We start from the raw sequence: 19,953 nt of genomic DNA, 5'->3' as shown, positions 1-19,953 counted from the left end.
GCATGTATTACTATATACACCCCCATAAAAATATACGGACCTCTTGCATGCATGGGTCTTGGGTTGTCGCATCCCGGGCATATGCCTAGAGTCGGTCCTGATAGATATTTACCTTATGATTGAGCCATGGTTGAAGTACAATAAATCGTGTTACATATAAAACCCTTCAAAAATCTACCAGAGATATCTCAAACAAGGTCAACACAGGCTACATGGTTGGAAATGCAATTGAAAGAATCATCCAAATTTAGTTCTACAATATTACTCGAATGAGTCCACCACTGAATATTAATTTATAACGTGCTCTATTCGATGAATGTGGGGATGAGACGACTTATTTTTGTCGTGATAGTTTTGGCTTGCTCAAGATGTAATGCTTTGCGGAGTAAGTGAAAAGAGTTACGTGAGAAAATGTAAAAGAATTGTTGTCCTTCAAAAGGATCCAAATGGTAACTCCAAGGAAAAAACTCCAAGGCAAATCATTGTTACCAGTATAAAGCTCAAAAGGGTTAAAAGGACATTTTTACTAGCTGGTGCTAAATAAATTGTCATAATTATCCTTATTGAAAATATAAAACCACGAGTTAGAAGCATCAAGACACTCCCGTAAAATATGAAAAAGAGTTTTAGAATATGCATTGCATCCAATACAAATATGAGTATAGGTCACGAGCCTCTTGGAAAACAAAAAGTTGATTTTTTTAAGGGGATTCCCACTTTTAAACACGATAAGAAAAAATTTGGATTTGATTTGCTTAGTAGCATTGAGGTCAGGGATATGATGAAAAGTTAATTTAATAGAGAACCAACCACTTTAAGTTAAATTTCAATAAGGAAAGGCAACTTATGGCTACTTCTACTCTTTTTTCTCGAATCCAATAAATCTCAACGTAAACACACTAAAAACACATTTAATTGGATTCATTTTTAAATTGAATATTCTCATTCATTCGAATGAAAGTCCTTGAATGTTGCAAATGGTTTAATTTTGACTTTGATCTGACCATAAAATCATCAATGTATACTTGCATAAAATCGCAAATATAGTCATGGAAAATCATTCATTGCTTTTTCGTATCTAACTCATGCATTTTTCAATCTAATGACATTATATTCCATTCGAAATGTATACGATACATATGATGTTCATCCTTAGGAGTAGCAACATCTAAATGTATAAAGTTTATACATACTTCTGATTATCTGTTTTTCTTTATAACAAGTACAACATTTTAGTTCCAATCAACGCACATTGTAGTTCGAATGAAGTTGGATTTAAGTAGTCTTTTAAACTGTTTTAATCTCAACGACAACTTCAAGTGTGGATCTTCTTGGTCCTTGCTTGGTTGACCTCTTTCCAGGCTTCAAAGGCGTCTTGTGCTCCATTATTATTATTATTATTATTATTATTATTATTATTATTATTATTATTATTATTATTATTATTATTATTATTATTATTATTATTATCATTATCATTATGATTATTATTATTATTATTATTATTATTATTATTATTATTATTATTATTATTATTATTATTATTATTTATCCAAGCTTGACATGTCTTTATAATCACAAGAGACGCAATATTTGCAATTTTGAAGGATTTAAATGATTTATTTCTCGATATCATTGTCAAATATTGAACTGATATATGCCTAAAAATAATCTTATATTTCCTATTTCACAGCATTTCGTTGACACGGTCATTGCATGCAGCTCAACTAAGATGGTGCTCCGTCCCTCATCCTCACTGCGGTTAGTGGTGCTTCACAGCATTTCGTTGACACGGTCATTGCATGCAGCCCAACTAAGATGGTGCTCCGTCCCTCATCCTCATTGCGGTTAGTGGTGCTAAAAACATTAAATATAGGATTTTTACGTCATTATCCAATCTCACTTTGCCTTGACCGAGTTTTAGGTCACTACAACCTATACACAAAGTTAGTGGCTTTGAGAATGAACCAGTTTTCCTCACTCGACTACTTCAACATCGCATAACCTTCTGTCGATTGGAAGACTTCCTTATCTGAAGACCAGTCACCTATTTGTTGAGGTCTTCTATGTGATAATTATTTTTAGGAGAACAGCTGACACTATCACTATGTATTAAAACATCATGAATATCATATTGTAAGTTCAGTTTGAAATTTATGAGAACAATCGTCAGTTTCCACCTATTTATTGGAAATTATGGTAGGTAGTATGATAGTTTCCACGATTGGAAACAACCCTTAATTTTTCAAAAAATACACTGTTTCCTTAAGAAATTCCGTGTTAAACCTATAGAGCAATTTTTTTCCAGTTGTTGCATGAACCCTACCATCACTTGAATCCAACAAAAATACTTCAACATAGAAACAATATAGTTGGTCTATTTAAACTTGACACCTCCTACATACGAATTACTTTAACCGTAAATTCCATGAAGATTGTTTGCCATGTTTTAGTGGAAGAAACTTAAACACATAATTATTTTTTGCAACAAAACAAAATTTTTATGTACTAGTTACCAATATGAAAAAGTCGATATGAGAATTATATTTTTATTTTTTTAGGCGGGGTTTGATAAAATTTTTAAGACTGACGATTATTTTTAAAATATCAACATTAAAGTAGTTTTTGTTTTACAAAACTAAACGACATTCATTCAGATTGCAAAGAATGGATGCAATACAAATCCAAAGTCACTAAAAATAAAAAGGAGGAATCTCTGAGCAAACTAACAACATCCATTTTGACCGCATAAAACAACATAATACTTATGCCTACAAATATGATTATATTCAAGCCACCAAAATACTCATGTTACCGGATCTGCAACGTTGACGATGCAGGAGTCATTTATTGAATGCACTTGAGCAAAGCTAATCTTTAAACCTCAATCAAATAAACACCACACTAAGACGGGAAATAAAAAATGCTCCGCACAAAGACGAGAAATCAAAATAAACAAAGTTGTGCTAGACGATGAAATCACCAAAACGAACGAAAGAAAACCGAAAATATATGAAAATCACTTATTTTGCTAATAGAGAAATAAAAACAATCTGGAGGGGTAATTTTGGATCAAAATTGACCCAAATCACCCTTTTTTGGAAGATCAATAAGAAGAAAAGTTGTGACGACTGTGATTTGGAAAATGGGAAAGTGAGAGAGGAAATATATTAATGTAGTGTTTTTATTAACTATTTTTTATTTTACATGTAAATAAGTGAGATTAAGAGATTAGATGAGATGTGAATAAACTTTATTTCCTATATCTGACGTAAGAGAAGAGAAACATCTTATTTCCTATATCTATGACATAAAAAGGAAAATAAACTGATTTCCTATATTTATGTTATAACAAACTATTTTTTTTGACACAAACAAACTAATTTTTTTATTTGCAAAATAATTATGAGGCATATAAAACCAAATTCTCTCTCTTTTGTGAGCCGTCAGCTGAAACCTTAATTTCTTCTCCTTCATCCACCAAAGAGGGATGGTTTAGGGTCAATTTTTGACCCAAATCACCCGTCTAAATCGTTTTTGTCCTTCCCTTTTATTTAAATAAGTGATTTTCACATCGAATAAGACTTTTCTTTTGTGATTTCGTCATCTTAGTGCGACGCTGTTTTGTTTGTCGTCTTTGTGCGACGTTGTTTGTCTTTTCTCTCTTGTTCAGGTGTTTGTTCGGTTCAGATTGTCATATCAGCTTCGATCCAGTGCAGATCCAACCAATGACTTTGGCGTCAACAACGTTGCAGATCCGGAGGCACGACTATTCCGGAGATTTTAATATAGTCATATTTGTAGGCTTATGTATTTTGCTGTTTTATGCTATTAACATGGATGTTGTGACTTGTGAGTTTGTTCACATATTCATCCTTTTTGTTTTTAGCGAATTTGTATTGCATCGATGTACTTTATTAATTTGAATGAATGAATGTCGTTTGTTTTGTGTCAAAAAAATATAAAATCAAGATGATTATGAATTAAACTAAGGTTAATTATGAAATATTGCCGGAGATTGATTTTCTTATAATAGTAGTAGATTAACCGAGGTTAATTATAAAATTTTGCTGGAAATTGATTTTCTTACCGCAGTAATAGATTAACTAAGATTAATTATGAAATTTTGTTGGAGATTAATTTTCTTAAATAGTTTATAGCAGTAGTAATAGATTAACCGAGTTTAATTATGAAATTTTGTTGGAGATTGATTTTCTTAAATTTTGTCGGATATTAATTTTTTTCAAATAACAGTAGTTTTATGTAAAAGAAAAATGGCAGTGTATTCACATTATATCATTTTTTTAGTATAGTTCATTCATAGTATATCATATCATTTCCTTCTCCTTAAAAATAAAAAGCATATCTTGTCATATGATCATTTGTTTTGAGAGAATATTGTCATATGATCATATTTTGTAACCAAAAAGAGGATCATATATTTGCACCCCATATGAATCCCCTGCTTGAAAAGCACGCGCAGAAAATGTGGTGTGCACTACTTTACAGAAGAGAGAAAAAACAACTGGGCTTAGGCCCTATTTAATTAAATTAAATTTAATGAAAAACAATTCAAAATGAAAATAAAGCCGTTGATGAGATAATCATAGGGCGGAGATTAACAATATTTGAATGAACGGTAGAGATTGATCCGTGTCGCTACGTGTGTTAGTGGTAGAAGCGAATATAAAAAAGGGGAAAAGAGAAACAAAAATTTAACATTGGCTTCTCTGCTTTTTCCCACACTCTCTCCCTTGCTAGGGTTTCAGAGTAGCCGCGCTTCACTCACTTTTCATTCCTTCAAAAACTCGTTCGTTCGCTCGTTCTATCGCCGATTTAACTCGCTTTCTCGCTGTAAGTTTCTCTTCCTTTCGTTGATTTTCTCTTATCGTATGCTTTGATTTGCTTATTTTTTTCTTCATTATTGCTTTGTTCCACCGTTGATCCGAGTTCGTTATTTATCTAGGGTTTGATATTTTTAGTTTCGTAAATTAATTTGATTTGTTTATTTCTGATTACAATTAGATTCAGTTCATTTCGTTAACTATCATTTTTAGGGTTTTTAATTAGTATTTTTATCTAATCGGTACTGTTTAGTATTACTCATTATTGATGCTCGCTGTTTGTTTGGTTGCTGATGAAATGTTGAAAATTGATTTTGACCTAATCCCCTTGTATTTTTTGAGGAATGTTTTGTGCTCTATTTTGATTTTGATTATGGGGTTAATATAAAGATTGTTTCTTTCATTTATTATATTCTTATGGATCTGTTGTCTTTATATTGTGGTATGCGGTTTATGGCCAGTGTTGGTCAAATTAGGGTTTATGATTGGTTTTGGTCTAATTGGGGTTTATGATTGGTGTTGGTCAAATTGGGGTTTATCAGTGGTATATGTCAAATTATCATTCTTATTGAAATGGCTGTGTTTTTTTTTTTAGTTTATTGTTGAGATATCATTGGTTTTATATTCAAATTGGGGTTTATGATTAATGTTGGTCAAATTGGGGTTTATGGGTGATCTTGGTCAAATTGGGGTTTATGGGTGGTGTTGGTCAAATTGGGGATTTTGAGTGATGTTGGTAAAATTGGGGTTTACGTGTCTTAGTCAAATTATCATTCTTATTGAAATGCCTGCTTTTTTTTTTTTAATTATTGTTGAGATATGATTGAGTTTATATCTTGAATCATTTGTGGTTTTAACATTTTATTTTCTATATTTCCCCTGTTCCGTGTCCTTGTATTACCCATTATTAGTGCGTGCGTGTGTGTGTGTATTTTCCTGTTATGGGTCCTTGTTTGTGAATATGGGTTGTTTATCTTCCCCCTTTTTGTTGATTTTTTTTTAATGTATTGTTATGCGTTTAAGTTGTAGTTTGGGAGTTTGCAGTAACTTTATTACGTACCTAACATGTTTATGTTGCTAGTTTATGACTGTTTTTTTCGTTTTTGTGCCCTTTATTTATGCTATTTGTTCTGTATGTTTTAGGTTAAGATGGCCATGGAAGTTACACAGATCCTGTTAAATGCCCAAGCAGTGGATGGAGCTGTAAGGAAACAAGCTGAAGACAACTTGAAGCAATTCCAGGAGCAGAATCTCCCCAGTTTCTTATTTTCTCTTGCTGGAGAATTGGCAAATGACGAGAAGCCTCCAGAGAGTAGGAGGCTAGCAGGATTAATTCTCAAGAATGCTCTGGATTCAAAAGAACAACACAAAAAGATAGAATTTGTTCAAAGATGGCTGGCTATGGATCAAGCTTATAAAGCGCAAATTAAAGCATTATTGTTGAGGACATTGTCTTCTCCATCTCCTGATGCTCGATCAACTGCATCTCAAGTTGTAGCAAAAGTAGCTGGCATTGAGTTGCCACACAAGCAATGGCCTGAGTTGATAGGATCTCTCTTGTCAACCGTTCATCAGCTTCCTGCCCCTACCAGGCAAGCAACTCTCGAGACACTTGGATACATTTGTGAAGAAGTTTCCCCAGATGTGGTAGAACAGGATCATGTAAATAAGATACTCACTGCAGTTGTTCAGGGAATGAATTCTTCAGAAGAAAACAATGATGTTAGGCTTGCTGCCATACAGGCATTGTACAATGCACTGGGGTTTGCTCAGGCAAATTTTTCCAATGATATGGAGCGTGACTACATAATGAGAATTGTTTGTGAAGCCACTCTTTCTCCTGAACTGAAGATCCGACGTGCAGCTTTTGAATGCTTGGTTGCTATTTCTTCTACATATTATGAAAAGTTGGCTCAATATATGCAAGATATTTTCACCATCACTGCCAAAGCTGTGAGGGAAGATGAAGAGCCTGTTGCACTTCAGGCAATTGAATTTTGGAGTTCAATCTGTGATGAAGAAATTGATATAATAGAAGAATATGGTGGTGAGTTTAGCGGTGATTCAGATGTTCCCTGCTTTTATTTTATAAAGCAGGCACTTCCATTTCTTGTTCCCATGTTATTGGAGACACTGCTAAAACAAGAAGAAGATCAAGATCAGGACGAAGGGGCTTGGAACATTGCCATGGCTGGAGGTACTTGCCTGGGATTGGTTGCACGAACAGTTGGTGATGATATCGTGCCGCTGGTCATGCCATTTATTGAAGAGAATATAACTAAACAAGATTGGAGGCAAAGGGAAGCTGCAACTTACGCATTTGGCTCCATTTTGGAAGGTCCATCCCCTGAGAAACTTGTGCCACTTGTGAATATGGCTTTGAGCTTCATGCTAAATGCACTGACAAAGGACCCAAACAATCATGTGAAGGACACCACTGCATGGACTCTTGGGCGAATGTTCGAGTTTTTGCACGGCTCAACTCTGGACACCCCCATCATCAATCAAGGAAACTGCCAACAGATCATTACTGTGCTCCTTCAGAGTATGAAAGATGTTCCAAATGTTGCTGAGAAGGCCTGTGGGGCTCTTTATTTCCTCGCCCAAGGTTATGAGGTTGCTGGATCTGGGTCCTCTCCATTGACTCCCTTCTTTCAGGAAATTGTTCAGTCTCTTCTCACTGTAACTCACAGAGAGGACACCGGAGAGTCCCGCCTCAGAACAGCAGCATATGAAGCTCTGAATGAAGTAGTGAGGTGTTCTAATGATGATACTGCCCCAATGGTCGCTCAACTGGTTACTGTCATCATGATGGAGCTTCACCAGACTCTTGAGAATCAGAAGGTCTCATCTGATGATCGGCAGAATGAGTTACAGGGCCTTCTATGTGGTTGCTTGCAAGTCATTATTCAGAAGTTAGGAGCCTCTGAACCAACGAAACATCATTTAATGCAGTATGCTGATCAAATTATGGGTTTGTTCTTGAGAGTATTTGCTTCTCGAAGTGCAACGGCTCATGAAGAGGCAATGCTTGCCATTGGTGCCTTGGCCTATGCGACCGGCACTGAGTTTCTTAAATACATGCAAGAATTTTACAGGTATATGGAGATGGGTCTCCAAAATTTTGAGGACTACCAGGTTTGTGCTATCACGGTGGGTGTTGTAGGTGATGTATGCAGGGCTTTGGAGGAGAAAGTACTGCCTTATTGTGATGGGATAATGACCCAACTCCTTAAGGATTTGTCCAGCAATCAGTTGCATAGGTCTGTAAAGCCTCCGATTTTTTCATGCTTTGGTGACATTGCCTTGGCAATTGGAGAGAACTTTGAAAAGTATTTGTTATATGCTATGCCTATGCTCCAGAGTGCTGCTGAGCTCTCTGCCCATACTAATGGGGCTGACGATGATATGATTGAGTACACAAACACTTTAAGAAATGGAATCCTCGAGGCATACTCAGGTATCTTGCAAGGTTTCAAAGGTTCCCCAAAGACACAGCTCCTGATGGCTTATGCTCCACACGTACTGCAATTCTTGGACAGTTTGTATAATGAGAAGGACATGTAAGTATATTTCTGTATATTCAAATCTTAGTAGCGAGTTTTTCTTCTATGAATTTTTAATTTTGATTTGTTTGCATCAATTGTTTTTTTAGGGATGATGTTGTGACCAAGACAGCAATTGGCGTGCTTGGAGATTTAGCTGATACATTGGGTAGTGCTGCTGGCCCCTTGATTCAGCAATCCGTATCTAGCAAAGACTTCCTGAAAGAGTGCTTATCCTCTGATGATCCTTTGATCAAGGAATCTGCAGAATGGGCCAAGTTGGCACTCGGTCGAGTATTTTGAGGCTGCCGCTGCCTTTTCATAGGTCCTAGTTCTTGCATACATCTGCATCGTTGCGTCAGGGTCTCAACTGCATACCATGAGTCAGGTCATCACCATTTTTGGGCACAGGTGTTCCGGTCGTTTGGCTGTCTGCATTTCTTGTCAGAAATATGGAGTCTTTTATTTTTATTTTTTACATTTATTGTTATGCATTGTGATGGAGGAAGTTGGTCGGTGATGACCCATCTTTCTGCTAACTTGGCAGAAAAGATGCGGTTTCTTGCATACATAAGAAGAAACCGGGTGGAATGGGCGAGAGCAGAAAATGAGATATCCCATGATGCCAATACCGTCAGTATTGAGCTTGCATGAGTTAATATTTGATATATTTGGAGTCTGTGGTGGGCTAGAAATGAATGACATTGTCTTTTTTTTTTTTTTTTTTTTACTTTTACTATTGGTGTAGAGTGAAACAATCATCTTTAGTCCATCTGTGTGTTTTAAACACAGATAATGCAACATATTTTAGCCGTCTCTTGAAATTGGTCAAATAATTACGTTTCTGGTATAAAATATTTTGCTTTGAATTTTGTATCAAGTGTATGTTATGATAGGTTGGTTTCTGATAGTATTTATTGGGCAAAAATTACAGGGTTAGCTTCAACGCCTTTTGTGGTGGGAGTTGAGATCCTCTCAAAAGAGAGGATCATAACCCTTGTGATGTTGTGAGTTTTTACGTTGGTTGTCTATTTGGTCCGTTACATGATTTAAATTTCGTGGCCAAGACTGTAAGCTTTTACATATTCAAATCGCGTTAATTACAATTTCAATATTGTTGTCCATATATGTTGGGTACACAAGGCTATGTGACTCTTCGTTATTTGCACTTAAACAACGAAGTAATTGTTTTTTTTTTTTACACCATTGAGACTCAATTTCTCGACGGTTATCTTTTTCTTTTTGCTTGAAACTTGTAAAATTGAACAATTCAGCCGATCAGTTGGAATCTTTAAATTGGAGTAAATTTGAAAAGCAAAAAATTTCCAAATGGAGTTATTAACTATAAATGAGACCCGTTATTACTAATGTTTATTTTTAACCGAAAGTTATTGTCAAGTCATGTTTGGGTTCGGTTTGCAACATGTTTGACAAAACAGCTGCAAATCAGTATAATTTTGCAAAAGTTACATTTTATTACTTTAACAAAAATCAGTATAATTTTGCAAAAGTTTTTGCGAAAGTTATTGTCAAGTCATGATGTGCAAAGTTTGTTCAATAAAAAGTTTTTTTTTTTGTTGAAGGAACACAATAAAAAGTTTTATTCATCATCTATTTAACGAAATGATATAATATATATTTTTTTAGGGAAAGAAATGATATAATATATTGTTAAATTAGTTTCTAATATGTTAGATGTGATTACATGTATATTTGTCGACATGATGTGCAAACTTTGTACAATATGTTTTCATCATCTATTTAATGAAATCATATAATATATTGCTAAATAAGTTTATAATATATCTTAACAATGTGATCCATTGTATATTTATATGTATATGTAAAAGTTTAAATAAAAAATGTAAATATATCAAATATCAAATAATGAGAAGTGATCAAGTTATTTCAGGATAACTCCAAGTTTCACTAAGGATATGTTTGGATGAAGGGTTTGGGAGGCGAGGGGAAAGAAAGGGAGCGCTTACTTTTCTTTTTTATATTACGAGCACTCTAAAATGTTTAAAAAAAAATGAAATAACATGATAAATCATAATTGGTTTATTTTTAAAAAACATTTTAAATTGTGTGTAATATAAAAAAGAAAATCAAACCCTCTCATCTCTTCCTCTCATAAACCCTCAATCGAAACACACTTAAGAGTAACCAATTCAGCTGATAAATCAATTTTTTTTAAAATGTAAATAACTTCAAACAAACATATTATACTTTTTTTTAGATTTTAAATGTAAATAACTTCAAACAAACATATTATAATTTTTTTTAGAAAACACAAAATTAAATATGTATCGTTTTTTTTTTTTGTGGTGGCCGGGGTTTGAACCTCAGACCTTGCATATTTTATGCATTGTTCATACCAACTGAGTTAAGCTCACGAGTACTAAATATGTATCGTTTGATTATACAACTATAAGCATTTTTTTGAAAAGAAAATATAATTGCTTAAAAAAAATATAATTACGAATTTCAAATTTATACGAGACTTTGTCAGCATGATCATAGGTAGAGTAATTAAACTCGAAATCACTCGAGCAACTAAATCTATGATCATAATATGTGTGGGTGTTTTGAAATATAAAATGAGTCAATATTATTATTATCATTTTTTTAATTTTTGGATACAAGTATTGAGAAAAAGAAAAATTAACATGACAATTAGTAACTAACACTTTCCTTAAAAAAAATTAGCAGCTAACACTTGTTTTATTTTTTATTTTTTTTTATTTTTATAAAGATTAGAAAAGTTGGAGTATTTGTTACGGATTGTTTATGGATAAGAAGTCAAAAAGTAGTTTTTGTTTTCATTGAATAAGAAGTAAAAAAAGCGTATAATCTCTTCTCCACACCCTGTGAACGAGTGCAGTTCCTCACACATAACTGTACTCTTCTAATGTAAATCATTTTCATTTCATTTCATTTCATTTTCAGCACAAAACTCTCTAATGGCGATCTCATCACAATCCTTCTCACCTTCCTTCATCTCAACCCCCAACGATTTAACTCGTCCAACTCGTCTCCCTTTCACCTTCACTCACTTCCGAAAAACCCAAACCCGATTCGCGGTTTCTTCCCGTCTCAACTCTTCTAAATCCTCCGATGCCGGCGGTTCAATCTCGCCGGAAAACGGCGGAGAAGTTCCCTATGAGATTCACCACGATCTTTCTCCGCAGCGTCGGAGACGTGGATCGCCGGTGTTTGTGACACTTCCGGTGAAATCTGTTGGTTTAGAGGGGAAGATTTGGAGGCCGAAAGCGATGATGTTGTCGTTGAAAGCGCTTGCTGCTGCTGGTGTAGAAGGTGTTGTGGTGGAGATTTGGTGGGGTGTTGTTGAAAGGAATCAGCCTAGGGTTTATGATTGGCGAGGGTATCGTGAACTTGTTATGATGGCTTGCATGTGTGGACTTAAAGTTCGTGCTGTTCTTGCATTTCATCAACATGGCACTCATGGTGATGATCCTAATGGGTATGTGCTAATTCAATCTTTTGTTTTCTTTAAGCCTTTAATGTGTTTATTGATAGGTTTAGTGTACATTTAAGTGAGATTTTGTTAACAGTTTAATTGAATTTTGAATGGAAACATTTTTGTTAATGTTTTTACCCTAAATTTATGAAGTTCAATGTAACATATGTCCGATACTACAAAAGCTACGTGAAGTCGGATTGATGAAAGTTTGACAAAACCACGGTGGCACACAATGATTATGTCAAACTCACCGTCAATCTGTACCCTAAAATTAAAATCTCATTTGGAGGAAGCAAAATAAATAAACACACACTTAGTTGAGATAGATATAATTAGCTTCTTGTCAATCAGTTGATTCAACCTATGCTGTGGCTTGAAGGTAAGTTTATTACGTCCCTTCGTTAGAAAAAGTAAAGAAAATGTAATGCAAGTAGGTAGGTATCTAAGGTTTGTGGTTTTAAAAAGATAAGAGAAAGGTTGTTTAATTTTAGTCAACTGTTCAGATATTGATATTGATTATGATAAGATTTGCTCCTATCTTTTAGGATCATGATACAATTACATTCCTATTTAGGTTACATCTCATGTACTCCCCGGTCACTATTATAAGCAAAACTCTACTTTTTAGATACATTGAATAATTAATGTATCTAGTCTTTATTGTAGACTAGATACATTAATTATTCAATGTACATAAAAAGTGGAGTTTTGCTTATAATAGTGACCGGAGGGAGTATATAAATATTTGTACTTACCTTTTTATTATCGAGTGAGAAGTATTGATATTTAAGCGTATAAAACACTTTAGGTCTCTTAGCTCATTGCCATTGTTTCATCCTTGTAGTTCATTTTACTTGGTGGGATAACGCATGATTTTTGTTGTTGGTGTGATTGTAATTTAGATGTTGGATGGTTGCTTGTCTTTCACTTAGACAGATATACGGAACATATTTTTCAATAGTGTATGCTGATAGTGTGGGAAAGTGACAAATAGAGCCTATAAGTTTTTTATTCAACAATGTCTGAACATTCTACCTGGGTAGTCTTGTTTTGAGTATAGTCCATTTGGTTTATTTTGAATAATTACTATTTTTGTAGGTAGCTATTTTTTTTCTTGTCTTAAGCCTCAGACTCTAGAAGGTTGTCCCTTCTTGTGTAGGATACCGCTTCCTCTATGGGTGCTTGATGAGATACAGAAAGATCCGGATTTAGCATTTTCTGACAGGTTTGGAAGAAGAAATATTGAATACATTTCCCTCGGGTGTGATATTCTTCCTGTGCTGCGTGGACGTTCTCCCATTCAAGCATATGCGGATTTTATGAGGGATTTTAGGGACACTTTTAGGCCATACCTTGGCTTTATCATTACAGTAAGGTTCTATGGCTTATGATGATTTAAGGATGCTTAGTCCAATGAATATTCAATTTTTGAGCTATCGTTATCAAATGTTTATAGTAGTTTGTGTAACTCTGTTCATTTTGCAGGGAGTGCAGATTGGCATGGGTCCCGGTGGTGAACTAAGATATCCTTCATTGTCTTCCCAAAAGCTAAATATGGCTTCGTCTCGTGAACTTGGAGAGTTTCAGTGCTATGATAAGGTTGGTTGAAAATTTATTGCTGTGTTCTAGGAAACTGGTGATAACCGATTTGCATTATTAATATTGTTGTGTTATTAGTAATAGTATCATGTCGAACTTTCCTTTTCTATTGTTTGGCCACTTCCAGTATATGCTTGCTTCTCTAAACGCCTCTGCAACAAATATGGGAAAGCGTGAATGGGGAAATGGCGGTCCATTTGGCACTGGAAGTTTGACGAAAAATCCTGAGCGTTCTGAATTCTTTAGAAACGAGGGTGGCTCTTGGAACATGCCATATGGTAAATTTTTCCTTGAATGGTACTCAGACATGCTGCTACTGCATGGAGAGAGAATTTGTAGAGAAGCTGAAACTATATTTAGGGGTACAGAAGTCCACATATCAGCAAAATTGGCTGCCATTCACTGGCACTATGTCACACAATCCCATCCATCAGAGTTAACAGCCGGCTATTATAATACTTTTAACAGGGATGGATACTTACCAATTCTACGCATCTTTAGTAAATACGGATTCTCGATGTGCTGCTCTTGTTTTGAAATGCAAGATGTAGTTATGAATAAGATCAACCCAGATTGTAGCCCTGAAGGTTTTCTTAGACAACTTTTGCTGGCTGCTAGGCTCTGTGACATATCACTTGAAGGTCAAAATTTTTCAACTGATTTGGATGATGATGGATTCACTCAGGTGCTGAAGATGTCAAAATTTTACTCAGATGGGATTGAGAGACGCCCATTCTCATTCAACTTCGTAAGAATGGACAAAAACATGTTTGAACCACGAAATTGGGACCGGTTTACCCGATTTGTGAGACGAATGTCTGCTGGAAACATGTTTCGAGCCAGATTAAATTCTGTAGGAAACCTACAATTGAAAACTACGGTGGCTGCAGAAGTGGGATTGTTATACCAGCTATACCAGTACTCTTGAAACTAGTTTTTGCTTCTGTTCTAGAAAGCATATTTTAGTAATATCACCATCGTTTTAGTGTTGTGAAATGTGTAGTATCTGCTGATTCTTATTCTTTTATTGCTTTTGGGCAACTTTTACATCTTCGGAGAATCACTTTACATGGCCCTCCAGAGTTTTTATATGGTTGGCATGTTATCCACTTGTACCTATATTTGAAATAGACTGAGATACACTCTTGGATCCAGATATTGTTGGAATCTTTAGTTCTTCAAGTTCGTCCTTTTTTATTGTCTGTTCTGTGGAGATGGTGTCTTGACTTTCAGGCCCCGTGTAACTTAATGATGCATATCTTTAGATCAGACTGTATGTTTGGATTTCAAATGAGTGTAAATTGCCATCGGTCCATTTATATTCCGTTTTTTGTTTTGTAACATTGTTTAAATAGAGCCTTTGGCATCTGTACCTTACAGTATGTTGTAAGTATGCTAAGAATTTGAAGAAACTTTCATAACCATTTGTCACACACTTGATCCCAAGAAATTAGTACTTTTATTTGAAAGTATACGAAACTTCATTAAATAGTTTAGTCCCAGTTTTTGTCTTGAAAAATAGTTAACATCATTACTATTCTTGTCGTCAACTAAATGTATTTATGAGAAGCTTCCCCCCACCTTTTTTTTTTGAGGCAGTTTTCTCCAGTTTAAACACTACTTAGGGTGTTCATACTTGAAAAAGAAAAAAGTTGTGTCGTATGGAAGAGTAGTTTGCTAACGCTGATTAACATTGTTGTTTTCGGATATAATAATCCTCTCTTGTTGAAAATTGGGAGCTATTCTTCTCAAGAACTTATGTACTATGATTTAATTAACCTTAACGTCGTTTTGTCACAATGACTACGGAATGTGTAATGCTTTTTATTTATTGGAACTTTTTTTGGACTCATTTATATTGTGGTGGATTCTAGAGTGAACCATCATTTAAGTGGTTCACCGGTGGACTAATTTAAATAACAATTAAGAACCATTGGATCACTATAGTGTACATATTTTAATATGCATACACTAGATTTGTTTCTCTCCTATCGTCCACTCTTTCCATAACTTCCCAATTCCATTCATGCCTGCCTCTGCAGTTCTGCATTAAACATTTCTTGTTTTACTATCGCCATCATATCCATCATATCTTACCACCAACATGGTAATATTAAATTATATAATTTTGTTTTATAAAAAAATTGCTTTAAAATTTGCTTCAATTAATGGCATTTGAAATTGAAATTGGTGGTTGCAGAGTTTTGTAACAAAAAAACATTTTTAATGGTTGCATAGATACCATATTCGACATTAAGATCTAACACTTAACGGTTCCAACAACAGGGAAAGCATTTTTGAAATTGTTTTCAGAAATTTTCGTTGTTAATTTTAGATCTAAAATGACTTCCTTCCTCAATCATCTCGGTTGAAAGTTTAATGACAAAAAATTTAAATTTTAGTTAACAAAATATTTTTTGATTGTAGGAAATAAAAATGACAGTGTATTAATTTTTAGTGAATGGAAGGTGTGGCCTTGATATAAAAGTTGCATATTGGAAACTCAAAGGTGGGAAAAATGAGAAAGGAGAGAGATGATGGAGGAAAGGGATTCTATGAGCAAGTTTCACATGTTACTGTTTTTATTTTTAACTGATCTAGACCTTTGATTATTATTGAAATAAATCTAACGGTATATGAAAGTGGTCCACCGGTGAACCACTTAATTGATGGTTCACCTTAGAATTTACCTTATATTGTAATTAACTTAATAATTTTTAGTTCTCGTGAACTTAGCTCAGTTGGTAAGGGCAATGCATAACTCGGCCACCACCAAAAAAAAAAAAAAACTTAATGATTTTCATTTCATTTCATTTCATCATTCATCAAAAATCACTTCAGCAATGCTTGGTTACAAGGCACAATCCTTTAGTTAGGTTATAATATCCATAACCATGTGGACTTATTGTCATCATATAAACGTAGTTAGGTTATAATATCCATAACCATGTGGACTATTTCATCATTCATCAAAAATCACTTCAGCAATGCTTGGTTACAAGGCACAATCCTTTAGTTAGGTTATAATATCCATAACCATGTGGACTTATTGTCATCATATAAACGTAGTTAGGTTATAATATCCATCACTTCAGCAATGCTTGGTTACAAGGCACAATCCTTTAGTTAGGTTATAATATCCATAACCATGTGGACTTATTGTCATCATATAAACGTAGTTAGGTTATAATATCCATAACCATGTGGACTATTTCATCATTCATCAAAAATCACTTCAGCAATGCTTGGTTACAAGGCACAATCCTTTAGTTAGGTTATAATATCCATAACCATGTGGACTTATTGTCATCTTATAAACGTAGTTAGGTTATAATATCCATAACCATGTGGACTTATTGTCATCATATAAACGTAACACCAAAGTTGAGTTTAGACTGTAGGATAAATAGCTTTTTATAATCGACAATGACCCCAAATTCCTACCTATCCGAGTTCGCCTTGGAGATACTATTTGCTACCAATTTAGAATCAAGCTTGAAAATAATTTGGTTCAAACTCAGCTCAGTGCCCCACTTCAGTGCAGAAAGAGGACCCCAAGCTCACCTTAACAGACAAAACAGTCTCTCACCATATACAATCTGTTTTGGCTGGGAAAAAATGACCTTAGTTGTTTCTAAGGCAAAATTCATTTCCAATCCTTTTATTGAGAAGAACATGAAGCATAAAAATTACATTTAATCAAATCCATTGGTGGTTTGTTCCAGAACAAACATCGTTCATGTTTTGCATTTCTTGCATGAGGACTTTGGCCATCCTCAACAACTGTGCGTTTGTCTCCTCCTCCACTTGTTGTTAAAACTTCTTGTTCTGTCCCATCCAACAATTTCTAAATTACATGGAGTGATCAGAATGATGGTGTCCAACGAACAACAACTACCGAGATGCGACTAGGGAGGAATCCTGCTCTTTACCCAAACAGTAATGCTCATTCCCAAAGTAAATTACATTAATGCCCTTACGCATGTTAAGTCACGCCACGCAAGTTAACATGCATTAGTTATAACGGTAACGCAACTTAAGTTGCGCAGCGTTACTTAAGTTGGTTATCAGCAACACAGAACCTCCATTCCTCCATTTCTCAACTTTTGAAAAACGAAATTTTCACCCCCAACTCCAAATTTCACCATTCTTGCACCATTCAAACCAAATTTCGTCCATATTATCAAGTAAGTGATTATTATACTACTTCTTTGCATTATTTTGGTTGAAATTTTCGAATTTGTGTAGAAAATTAACATTTTTAGGTTTTTAAAAAAATGTCTTGCATGTTAAAGATTATGGTTGTTAGTGATGATTGAACTTAGGAATTGTTGTTTAGATGTTGTTTAGGGTACAATGTGGTAGTTTAGGGTTTTGAAAATGCTAGATTACATAGTTGTTTGAAAAATGCACACTACGTGTTCGGTGAAATGTCTCAATGATAATTTTTTGGTTTTATTGGATTGTTAATGATGTAATTATTTAGAGTTATGTTTGTTAATGTTGAGTATAGTTAATTTGACTGCAATGTGGTAGTTTATGGGTTCAAATGACACCGTCGACATTATAGTGTTGTTGTTGTATTGTTAAAGATTACATGTGAAAATGTGTTAAATTTTATTTGATATTTGTGCAGATATGTCTGAGCAGGAGAGGCCTGATAGGCTTAGGTTAGGGAGGATGGCCCCTACTAGTAGTGCACGTAGGGAGAAGCAAGCATTACATCCTCCGGAGGGTCGAGGGAGAGAGAGAGAGGTCGAGGGAGAGTGGGGGCCACGAGTCTTGCTACTAGTAGTGCTACTGTTGATGCTGCGGGGGGATCGACGTCACAGACGGATGCATCCCAGATTATGGACCCCCCACAGTATCAGCATCAGTTTGAGGAGCTGGCTTATCAGGATCAGCACTATCAGGAGCAGGCTGGATTTCAGCCGGATCAGCACTATCAGGAGCAGGCTGGATTTCAGCCGGGTTATCACTATCAGGAGGGGTATCAGCCTGAGGTGGTTCTACCGTGTGTCCCATCCTTTCATCGTCAACCCTGCTCCAGAGCCTGATATTGTCATGCCGAGACCTGTCTACCAGGATATTCTTGTTGACCAGGAGTGGGCCAGACATCCTCCCGATCCATTGCAGGTCATCGGCAGCATGAGAGAGAGAGTGGAGCATGTGATGGGGATTCCAGAGGTGGTTTCTAATCCACTCTTCTTTGGCATTTTGGAGGGCCTCCGTACCGACTATAGTGTGTTTGAGCAGCATCCGGTTCCGAGGAGGAGGTCTAGGAGTCCACAGGAGGACCAGTAGTGTTAGGACTACATTTTGGGACCAGTAGTGTTAGGACTACATTTTATGACTTTTTTTTGGATATATTTGTAGTATTTTCTCGACTTTTTGGTTGTATGATATATACATTTGCGCGGTTGCGCCTCTTTATGACATTTGCGTTTTATCGTTAAAATTGCATTTTTAAATTATTGTTGAATGAATGCATGTTCTCTAAATTAAGAGTTTTGGTTGAATCAATGAATACATGTACTGTAAACAGGGAATGAAGGAACAAAACAGTAGCTAGTGCCACTGCCATTGCTGTTTTGGTGCCACTGCCAGTCTGTTCTGTTGCGAGCAGTGCACCAGCAGCAGCGCAAGTTAAGTCATGCTAGTTTTAGTACTAGCGTGAGTTAAGTTGCGTGTGTTGAGTTGCGTGTTTTGAAGTACACAAGCAGCCGTGTGGCTTAAGTCACGTAGCGTAGCTTAACTCACGTGAAACTTTGTACTAGCGTAAGTTAAGTCACGCTACGTGACTTAAGTTACGTTAGGTTTGTACTTGCGCATGTTAACATGCGTAGGGGTAAATAGGTAATTTACTTTGGGAATGAGCATTACTGTTTGGGTAAAGAGCAGGTTTCACTAGGGAGTACTTGTAAATATTTGGGCCTTATGAGTGTCAATCTTGGGCCTTTGGCCAGTCTAGAATACCAAGTTGATGGCTGCTAAATTGGCCCCTTGGATTGCTCACATGCCCCTCAACCGATAAGGTTGTAACTTCCGACCGACTTTTTTGTGTGTAAATTCTGATCGAATCATAACTTTCGATCAAATTTTTCAAAAAGTGGGAGCAATTTGTAGGGACTAAAGAGCTAGGAAAGTTTTTTTTATTTTTTTTGAGGGAAAAGAGCTATGAAAGTTGAAATTAGGAGATTTTTGTATTAATAAAAAAGGAAATCAATATAATTTGTAATGTGTGCATTGGGTGACAATTGTCAACGCCAATAAATGAGAGAGCATACAAAAATAATTTTTCATCCAAATTTAATTAAAATTTAATAATAATACTTAAATTGCAATTGTTCATATAAAATTTTCAAAAATAAATTTTTCATCTCTCACTCTAAAATCTTCACCTCCTCTTTCTCAAAAACATCCGTTGATTTGTGATCAAGCTGAATGACTAAATATTGAATCACAAAGTCTTCCATTAATA

General features: G+C 35.2%; 2 protein-coding genes across 3 annotated transcripts; both read left to right on the top strand.

The window, feature by feature from the left end:
* The first annotated feature begins 4,717 nt into the window (after positions 1–4,717).
* On the top strand, positions 4,718–9,244 carry LOC146934363 (importin subunit beta-1-like). The gene is made up of 3 exons (XM_085706238.1): positions 4,718–4,854; positions 5,988–8,407; positions 8,500–9,244. The coding sequence occupies exons 2-3, from the start codon at positions 5,994–5,996 to the stop codon at positions 8,690–8,692; spliced, it is 2,607 nt and encodes an 868-aa protein (XP_085562364.1). The 5' UTR covers positions 4,718–4,854; positions 5,988–5,993; the 3' UTR covers positions 8,693–9,244.
* Positions 9,245–11,252: 2,008 nt separating this feature from the next.
* LOC146934362 (beta-amylase 1, chloroplastic-like) lies at positions 11,253–14,903 on the top strand. Of its 2 annotated transcripts, none has more exons than XM_085706237.1 (4): positions 11,253–11,873; positions 13,033–13,243; positions 13,359–13,472; positions 13,600–14,903. In XM_085706237.1, the coding sequence occupies exons 1-4, from the start codon at positions 11,353–11,355 to the stop codon at positions 14,398–14,400; spliced, it is 1,647 nt and encodes a 548-aa protein (XP_085562363.1). In that variant the 5' UTR covers positions 11,253–11,352; the 3' UTR covers positions 14,401–14,903. The 2 variants fall into 2 exon arrangements, with proteins under 2 accessions (XP_085562363.1, XP_085562362.1); XM_085706236.1 differs by having other exon boundaries at positions 12,976–13,243.
* The last annotated feature ends 5,050 nt before the right edge of the window (positions 14,904–19,953 follow it).

This window comes from Medicago sativa, chromosome 4, assembly GCF_051527215.1.
Source record: "Medicago sativa cultivar Bolivia chromosome 4, Bolivia_mono, whole genome shotgun sequence".
NCBI lineage: Eukaryota > Viridiplantae > Streptophyta > Magnoliopsida > Fabales > Fabaceae > Medicago > Medicago sativa.
The sequence above is the reverse complement of the archived record's forward strand: the minus strand, read 5'-3'. Positions and strand labels throughout refer to the sequence as shown.

What these genes read in the sequence shown, in the direction of transcription:
- LOC146934363 (XM_085706238.1), top strand. Translation starts at nt 5,994, where the DNA reads ATGGCCATGGAAGTTACACAGATCCTGTTAAATGCCCAAGCAGTGGAT. An exon ending in TTGTATAATGAGAAGGACAT is followed by an intron (nt 8,408 to 8,499) that starts GTAAGTATATTT and finishes TTGTTTTTTTAG; the next exon opens with GGATGATGTTGTGACCAAGA.
- LOC146934362 (XM_085706236.1), top strand. Translation starts at nt 11,353, where the DNA reads ATGGCGATCTCATCACAATCCTTCTCACCTTCCTTCATCTCAACCCCC. An exon ending in CATGGTGATGATCCTAATGG is followed by an intron (nt 11,874 to 12,975) that starts GTATGTGCTAAT and finishes TTTTGTAGGTAG; the next exon opens with CTATTTTTTTTCTTGTCTTA. An exon ending in ACCTTGGCTTTATCATTACA is followed by an intron (nt 13,244 to 13,358) that starts GTAAGGTTCTAT and finishes TTCATTTTGCAG; the next exon opens with GGAGTGCAGATTGGCATGGG.